General features: G+C 36.2%; 1 protein-coding gene across 2 annotated transcripts in view; it reads right to left on the bottom strand.

Annotated features, from left to right (window-relative positions):
- The window catches only part of LATS1 (large tumor suppressor kinase 1), a 46506-nt gene that overhangs the window by 16474 nt on the left and 20078 nt on the right, over positions 1 to 9954 (bottom strand). For both annotated transcript variants that reach the window (XM_012655562.1, XM_012655563.1), the window contains one exon: positions 6984 to 7131. In XM_012655562.1, coding sequence (XP_012511016.1) covers positions 6984 to 7131 — 148 coding nt within the window. The remainder of the gene's footprint in view (positions 1 to 6983; positions 7132 to 9954) is intronic.

Below are 9954 nucleotides of genomic sequence, written 5' to 3'. Positions count from 1 at the left end.
GCCCAGGAGTTTGAGGTTGCAGTGAGCTATGATGACGCCATGGCACTCACTCTAGCCTGGGCAACAAAAGTGAGACTCCATTTAAAAAAAAAAAAAAAATTTTATTTATTTTTGACTAGGTAATATACTCATGGCTCAAAATTCACAAAGTACAAAATGATGCCCACCTCTGTCCCTTAGCCCTGCGGTCTCCAACCTTTTTGGCACCAACGGCTGGTTTCATGGAAGACAATTTTTCCATGGACTAGGGATGAGGAGTGTGGGGTGTCATGGGTGGAGGGTGGGGTGTATAGCTCAGGTGGCAATGCACGGCTATTTCCTAACAGGCCATGGACTGGTAATGGGCCACACACAGTCCTGGGGTTAGGGACCACAGCTTAGCCAATCAGTTTCCTTCTTTGAAGGTAACCAATATCATCATAATTTAGGGATATACAAGATAGTAGTATACTTCCTATATATACTGTGCCTTCCTGTTTTCATTTTAAGAAATGAAGATTTCATATCACTTTTGAAAAAAGTGTTTTCTCATTTAAAAAAATGTTTTCACTGTATGGATGTACCCTGATTTATTTAATCAATTCCTCTACTGATGGACATTTAGGGTATTTCCAGTCTTTTGCTTTATACACAAAAACATGCAGCAATGAAAAATGCAGATATAATTTGTGCAGATATAATTTCATATATATGCATGTGTATCTGTAGATAAATTGTTAGAGACGGCATTATTGAGCCAAAGGGCATGTCCATTTATAATTTTTACAGATGCAACTATTAATTTTCAATATATTTTAATATGGCTTTTAAAACAGAAAAAGATAGTAGGTGATAATTAGCTGAACGATAAATAAGGTATAGATTTTATAGCTTTGAGTCAAAATCATAAGTGAAAAAAAAGATTTTACAGTGTCTGTCTTTAATGGAATTTCCAAATAAATGAAACAAGAAAATATACAATACAAAAAATGAAGTATTTAAAATAGAATAGTCTTGCCAGTTAGAAAAAATATAGAATACACTTAAAAAATATATAAAGTACACTGGTATAAAAAAGATGATATATATAAATATACATTCCAGAAGGATTAAAGCTCTCATTATTAAAGATGAAACCATATAAGCACTAGAAAAAAAAGTGAACACTGAGTAATACTGGGGTACCTCTTGGGAATGTCTTCCCAAGCATGACAAAGGTAGAGATCTAAATACATAAAACACTTATCACTATTAAAAAGAAAACAAAACAAATAAGAAACATTCATAAATTTGAAACATCAACATCATCCTGGCCAAAAATATATTTAATAACACATATGAGAAAAAATTGGTAAATGTTCAGACTGTACAGTTTAACACTCCCTTTCTTCTAGGTTGAGCAGCATTTGGGGTCTGTGACTTCAGGGAAAATCATCATTCTGGGCAAGCCATAGAAGTCCTCTGACCACCAGGCTCAGTCTCATGAGCCAGCTGAGGCTAAACACACCATGTCACTCACCCTGCTTTTAGCTTAGAAGGCCATCCCTGCTGTGCTGCGCCTCCCCTGGAGCTCTTCATGTTCTCTCACTTCTCAAACTTTCCAGTACCCTCTCTGGACCAGCTCTGCTCCACAGCCAGCAAATGCTCCTACGTCTAACCTCTGCTCCAAGCTTTCCTGCCACCTCCTTAAAGCTGATTTTCTTCTGCTGATATTATTTCCTTTTCAGCCCTTTGAAATTAAGGTTTTCTTTAAAAATAAACTGGGCCGAAAGATGGGGTTCTACCATTTATGCTTTCAGGTCCTTATTAGTCCTCTCAAATATTAGCCGGCATTTTTGAAGCTCATGCCATCTAGAGGCCACACTCAGTCCTACCTGCTCCTACCTGCCCTTTCTCATTCACTCACAACTTTGGCATTTGGTCTCCCCTAAGCCCTGCCATCATCCTGTGACCTCAACATCTACATGGATGAACCATCCATTGCCCTCAGCTCTCAGCTTCTTGACCTCCCCTTCTCCACTCCTCTTCAAATATCACTCTGAAGATCATATTTCAAATTTTGATTATCACCCATATCTGCCCTTCCTTCAGAAGGGCAGAAGTTAAGGTTTATACTCTCAAACCACAACTTCCTCTCCCTTTTCTTGTTTATTCCCATTGCAAAAGTTTGTCAACTTCATTAAGATCTCCAAGAATAATCCCCAGTTCATCAGTCCTCCTCTTTCTCTATGACACACTTTGTCCAATTTAAATCCATGCTCTATCATCTTGCATTGTTAAAAGGGAAAATAAAAAATAAATAAATAAATAAATCCATGCTCCATCACTTCTTTCTTCCCTCCATATTCCTTTTCTCCTCTCCTCCTTTCTATCCATTCACGAAATATTTATTGAGCATCCACTATATGCCAGGTACTGCTCTAAGCAATCCAAGCACATTGGCCAACAAGAAAACATCCCTGGCCCCACGTGACCTACATTCTTGGGGAAGGAGCCAGGAAATAAGGAAGTAAATAAATAAATAAGGTAACTTCAGAGTGTGATGAATGCTATATGAATGAAACAAATGGTGTTAAAAGATAGAGAGTAACAGAAAGATAAAAGGTGATGAGATTCAGTGGTCAGAAAAGGCTCCTCTGAGGAGATGACATATGAGGCTAAGGCTGGTTAAAGGTCCTGAGGTGGGAGCTTGTTATTTTCTAAGAACAAAAAGAAACCCAGTAAGGCTAGAGAGCAGTGGATGTAGGGAAGAGTGGTACTAGATGGCATCTGACAGGCAGCGAGGCCATAGATAGGAGTTTGGACAGACTGAGAAGCCAATGAAGGCAGAGAAGGGGTATGCTCTGATTAAGGATTTAAATTACCCTTTTGGGAATATTATCTGTCTTATTTTGTACTTATTTACTAGAAACTCTGGTCATGGGTAATTCCAGCTACCTATTTTTTTTTTTTAAGGCTGTAAGAAAAGATGATGTAATGGGCAGATTGATTGTACTATAAATTCATGATCAACATCCTCAAATGGCCTCAGTACCACCAGTAAATTCCTTTCTTTGGTTACCATGATTGTCAGTCCTCAGTCCTCTTAAAGTGTCTACCCTGTTTCTCACTCATCACTGTTAGCAAATGACTCAATTTACTACTTCAGAGAAAACAGAAGACATCAGAAAGTAATTCCTTTGCTGAGTGCTACGGCTTATGCCTACAATCCCAGCTACTACAGAGGCTGAGGCGAGAGGATCACTTGAGCCCAGAAGTTTGAGGCTGCACTAAGCTATAATCGCACCACTGCACTCCAGCCTGGGCCACAGAGTGAGACCCTGTCTCTAAAAAAAAATGAAAGAAACTCCCTTCGTCATCTTCTCTACATAACCTAGGCCTGTTTGCTGCTGTTAGAGAAGATGGTTATTCCTCTTTCTATCTAACGCTAATAATCCCTCATCATATGCTTTGGATCCTATCTCCTCTTGGCTTCTCAGGAACCTTCTCTCTTGAATATTTATTTTTATCCTCTTAACTGTTGTCTCCCAATCATCTTTTGAACATGTTTCTTTCCTTAAAAAAAAAAAAAAGACTCTCCCTCCACTCTAATATGTAGACCTCTACCATGAAGTGTTATCTGGTCTGGTGCTGGTCCACAAAGAGATAGGGCCTTCTATAAGATAAGTATAGAAGCTGAGTGAGAACTGAGAAACCTACAGAAATTTGACAGAATAATCTTATGTTTGTTAAATCTAATAATGAAATATGTAAACTTATATTTTGTATATCATTTTAAAATTTAATTTTCTAATAATTTATTTTCATTGTATTTTTAAAAATTATCAATTCATGATGAACTGGGAATTTTTTTTTAAAAAATCAAAGATCTTCACCACAATGGTTTGAGAATCACTACCCTTGCTAATGCCCTCACTTTCTCCTCACAGAAAAACTTCTCGAAGAAGTTATACTCATGTTCTTTACTACTTCACATCCCATTTAGTTCTCAACTCACTCCCATCTGAATTGTGCTCCCATGACAGGATAGAAACAAGTTCCCCCATTTGTCATGCTGAATTGTGACCCCCACCAAATCCTTATGCTGAAGTTCTAACCCCCTAGTGCCACAAAATGTGACTGCATTTTGTAATTAAGGTTAAATGAGGTCATTGGGGTGAGCCCTAATGCAATATGACCTGTGTCCCTGTAAGAGGAAATTTGGACTCTGAGACACAGCCCAGACATGTACACAAGCAAAGGGACAATCATGTGAGGACACAGCCAGAAGGCAGCCATCTAGGAGCCAAAAAAGACACCTCAGTAGAAACCAGACCTGCCAGTGACTTAATCTGGGAATTCTACTCTCCAGAACTGTGAGAAAATAAATCTTTGTTGTTTAAGCCACCCGTTCTAGTATTTTGTTTTGGCAATCCTAGCAAACTAATACACCATACACCATGTCACTAAAGCCAACAAGATATTTTCTAGTTCTCATCTTGGTCAATCTCTTTTTTTAGTACTATTTGGCATTTTAACCATTCCCTCCCCTTCTTGAAACATGCTCTTCCCTTGGCTTCTGAGACACCAAAAACCTTGTTGGTTTTCTTCCCTCCATTTTACCTAATTCTCCTATCTCCTTTGCAGGTTTATCCTCTCCTACCAGCTTTAAATAATAGGCTTGGTTGCAGGCCATCTTATCATTTTTATCTACGTTATCTCCCTTAGGAGACCTATGTCATACACATGGCTCATACATACATCTCCAGCTCCCTACTTAATATCCCCCTCCACTTGGATAATTCAATGAACTTAACTCAACCTTTTGTCCAAAATTGGACTTATGATCTTTCCCACCAAATCCTGTTCTCTCTTAATATTCCCTTTCTTAATGTAGGGTTTTACCTGCCATCTATTTTTCTAAGCCAAAAACGTAAGAGTCATCTTTCTCTAGCATCATTCCCCATAGGTAGTCAATTCACCAAGTCCTTGTCAATTTTACTGTTCCTATTCCTCTTAATTCATTCACTTTTCTCCACTGCCATCTCCTTAGCCCAAATTACCTTCATTTCCCATGAACTACTACTGTATCTCCTATCAAGCCTATCCCCATATCCTCCCTTGTTCCTCTACAATCCATTCTCATCCACTGCAGCCATCTTTCTGCAACACAAATCTAATCACGTCACTACCCTACTTGAGACACTTCCATAACTTCCCACTACTCTAAGGATAAAATTAATAAAACAAGTCTTGCATACTCAGGCCCCTATGAACTTCTCCAGTCACATCTCACGTCTTGTTTTCAGTGCTCCAGCCACTTTCATTTCTTTGTGGCATCGAAACCTGCCTCAGGAGCCACATATAGGGACACTCTTCCTCACTAAACTCATCCCCATTAACCCCTGCATTTCTTCAGGTATCAGCTCTATTATCAGTTTCTAGGAAGGTTTTCTCTCATCTTCTTGATTAGGTGAAAGAAAAAACAGCCTTTATTATACGAGAACACAATACCATGTAACTCTCCCCTCTTCATTCAAACTCACATAGCTGTTATTCTATATGTATTTGTGTGATTATTTGATCTCCCTTACTAGGATGTAAGCTCCACAAAAGGGCAGGAACTTACCCAATGCTGAGCAAAGAGCCTGAAACAATGGCTGACCAATAAAAATTTACTGAATGAAAAGATGAATAAAGCCCTTTTATAAATCAATTAAAAAATAATAAACACAAGATTAACAAAGAATTAAAAAGGCAATTAAAAAATAACCAATAAATAAATATTCAGTCTCACTAGTGATTAAAGAAATGTGAATGTAAAACAAGATAGATAGTATTTCCACAGCCATTAAATAGACAAAAATGATGATATCCAGGCTTTACAAGTAAAGGTATTCCCATAGTAAACTGATATGGAGAATACACATTGGTACTACATTTCTGGACAGCAATATCTATGAAAAACCTTCCCTTTTTTTTGAGTCATGGTCTCCCTCCATCACCTGAGGTAGAGTACAGTGACGTCATCATAGCTCGCTACAGCCTTGAACTCCTGGGCTCAAGCCATCCTCCTGCCTCAGCCTCCTGAGTAGCTGGGACTACATCTGTGTGCCACCACACCTGGCTAATTTTTCTATTTTTTGTGGAAATGGGGTCTTGCTCTTGCTCAGGCTGGTGTCGAACTCCTGGCCTCAAGTGATCCTTCCACCTTGGCCTCCAAAAGTGCCAGGATTCTAGGGGTGAGCCACTATACCCGGCCAAAAAAACCTTACATTTTTATAAGTCTTCTAAAACTTACTTTTAGGAAATCATCGGGTATGTAAAAGATTTAGCTGTAAGAGTAATTTCTGTGGTGCTGTCTATGAAGGCAAATAAAAAATGGAAAGAAGGCAAATGTCCAAAACAGGAGACTGTGTAAATAACATATGTGATAAATTATTTCAGTGTGGCTCTTAAAATTATTTTGTGAAACATTTAATAACAAGGAAAATTATGCAGGGTGTATTAAGTGAATAACATAGGTTTTAGTATGATGCTGTGTTTTGTTTAAACAAGTATCAAAATACACTTATATAAACCCATTCAGGTTTCCCCCAGGAAAAAAACTGGGAAACAAAACATACTAAAATATTGTGGTTATAAACAGCAGTGTTTTCTTCTTATTTATTTGCTTTTGAAATATTCTATAATTCTACGATTTTCATAATATGAAAAAAAATTTAAAAGGAAAAAAGAATAGTTTGAATGATGACATTTGCAGGGAAAAACAGATGTATTTCAGTTGCAGTATAACCAATCATGTACTTTTCAACCTAGATTGCAGCTTATCAGAATTACCTGTTAACTTTTAAATGTGAGGGCCCCATCCTCAAACTCATTCTGGTATAAGACTATAGTGTTATCTTGATTTGAAACTTTCATTTACTGGGATGCTTTTAACAAGAGCAAAGATTTGACATAATTAAGTATTTTAAGACTTTACAGTATATGAAGAGACTAGAAAAAAATGTTTGATTAATCACCTGGTTTCATGCTGGCATTAATAGGTCTGGCAGCTGCTGTAGCCATCTGTTCCCATCGAGGATCTTGGTAACTCATTTTACTAATGAATTCAATTGCTGCTTCTATACTTCTGTTATTAGTTTTCTGAAGAGCTTGTATAATCATATCCTGATATGAAGTTTAAAAAAAGAAACAAAATTTAAATCTTATAATTAATACTCAGGGAAAGAACCCTGAGTTCTACTAGAGAAATTCATAATTATGAAGAACAGGGCCCCAACCATATTATTAATGTCCTGTTTGTAACTACTAAAAAACCCATACAATCTCAAATTACTAAAGAAAACAAATCTTCAAATCTTTTAAGTGTTTCTTTAATACTTTGACCTTTATGTAACATATTAATATTTCCTTCTAGGAATAACTTCTTTGGTACGGTACAATCATACGAACATGAGTCTGATCATTTCTCATTCTTAATTTCATCCTTATGTAAACAGTCAGAGACTATCAGATTGTTAAAAAGGTATCAATCACAATATTAGAAACTACTTTTTTCTATATTCAAGCATTTTTATTACTCACTTTTGCCATTGTGTATACTAGTAAAAGAACTATGTAGTTCTGGTTCTCATCCTCTTAGAGTTTTCATTTTCAGAGAATTACATTTACAGGGATGCAAATATAGGACAAATGGCAGAAGAAAATACCTAGACTGTATATGATTATGTGATGGAAGACTTTAAGAGGTTAGATAGCATGATGGAAAAAACAAAGGACTTGGAGTCAGACAGATCTGAGTTTGAATTGCAGCAGCTCTTCTTTAGAATTGCGTGAACCCTGACAAGTTATTTAACATTTCAGAGCTTCAGTTTCTTCTACTGTAATAAACTCACACAGTTGACCTCAAGTGATCCGGGATTAAATAAGAAAATATGGAAAGCACTAAGCACAGTGCCTGAAGCTCAAATGTTGGTTGTCCTCTTCAACTCCTTATCCTTTATGTTATATGTAAACATAAATTACACACTATCATGCAGAAAGTATACTGACAAGCATTTTTCAAGAGGTAAGCAACTACTTACTTATCGTAGAGGATTCAGTATTTCAAATGACATTTTTACATGAGTAATGACTTAGTAAGACTAATGGGTGAACAGGCTACTTATCCTCCTATGTGAAATGACTGGAGATGAACATGAGACCAACCAACAAAAGCTTGTGGTAGAAACTTGTTGCCTACCTAAGGTCCATCTCCCTTTCTTAGAAAAAGTTGCTGATTTTGTTGGAAGCAGCAAGGGTTTTTGGAAAATTTTTGCTATGCCTGACTTAGGTACTGGTCCTTCCTGCATCCTGGTTCCCAGGCAACAGATATGATACCTGTGCTAGAGCATGTTGCCACCAGGAAGTAAAATTCAAGAGACTTACAAGAGTCATAAGCTCTGACAACTTTAAGAGGCTGAGCCAATGATAGCTGTAGAAATTGAATCACTATATTCTTTAAGGTATTATTATTTGGATTTTTGTTAAAAACAACCAAACTCAATCCCTAACTGATACAAAGGTACAGTGTAGTCACATTTTATGTCAATCAAACTTTACAAATTTGTAATGAAATACAAAGAAATTAATAAGTCCCACTTTATGTGCAAATTTTAAATAATACAAATCACTCAAAATTAAAATTCATCACGGAGTGCCAAATTTTAAAGCGGTTAAGCCAAGTGAAATATATCTGCATTTATGCTATTATCACATTGTCAGTGCCACCTCAGATGGCAAGAAATTGGCACCCACTATCCTTTTCCAGTATTGAGGTAATCATATTCTTGTTAAATACACTGGAATGTCAGCCTGTGATTTTGGTGATTATTATGCTTTTATTTTTTAATATTTATTGCTGTGTTTTAAAATATTTTTTACATCTGTAACAATGTCAAGCAATTGTTCTTAAAGTGGGGATGTTAGTGCAGTGTGAAAAAGAACACCCTCAAATTGGTAACCTTAGAATATAATTTTATAGTAAGAAAACATTATGTTCACATTATGCTTTTGTTTTTCTTGCGTATAAACAAAAATACACTCTGTTGATTGCGTATGGATGTCTTCCAAGAATGCATTTAACATTTACTTCTATGAGGAAATTAATCTTGAAATATTTGAGCTTTTAATTTTACAGAGTCACCAGAAACAAATTCAAGAAAATAAATTGCCTTGAACTTGGTGTAGTTAAAAGGAATAGGTAAGGGTTTACGAAATGATAAAAAGAATGAAAACTAGAGTGAAAAGAGTGAAAACTAGATAAGAATTTTGAAATACCAAGTTAGGATTTTGAACAATATAAATTCTACACTATAATGGGAAGCTACCAGAATGAGTGATTCAGGGAGATAGTAGAAGTAGATTGCCATATTCTTTATATCACCAATGGTATAAATAATACTTCATTATTTGGATAAATGAGGAATGATAGATGTCTACTTTCAGTAGAGCAATTTTAAATGTTATTAATGTCATAAAAGTGACAATTTTGAAATGTATGATTATATTAAAGTTGACATATCTTCGTAATGCAAAGCACTTATTGTTAAAATTGCCAATACATAAAGAATAGGACATTAATCAATGCCTTAGATTTCTTAAAAATCTAAGAAAGAACTTTTGAGTTCCTTAAAGGTATGGGCCATGTCTGTATCACTCACTATTCTGACGGGTTCACACATAGTAAAAGCTCCATAAATACATATCTATTAGGTTACTTATATGACATATAACGTTACCACCTCAAGGCCTTTACAGCTGTGTGATTTTATAATTCTCTTTCCTTAGCAATATATAAAAGGAAAGAATGAAATCAATGATTCTCTTTATTTTTTGCCTGTTGGCTAAGGGATTAGGAGGAAGTGCTCTGGAGAATCTCCATTCAAGCCATTTCCTAAACTTCTACCTACTAACCAGAAAAACATTATCCCAGATCCTTTCCTCCTCCTC

Source organism: Propithecus coquereli, unplaced genomic scaffold, assembly GCF_000956105.1.
Source record: "Propithecus coquereli isolate 6110/MARCELLA unplaced genomic scaffold, Pcoq_1.0 Scaffold48, whole genome shotgun sequence".
Lineage (NCBI taxonomy): Eukaryota > Metazoa > Chordata > Mammalia > Primates > Indriidae > Propithecus > Propithecus coquereli.
This window is presented reverse-complemented; position numbering and strand designations above follow the sequence as displayed.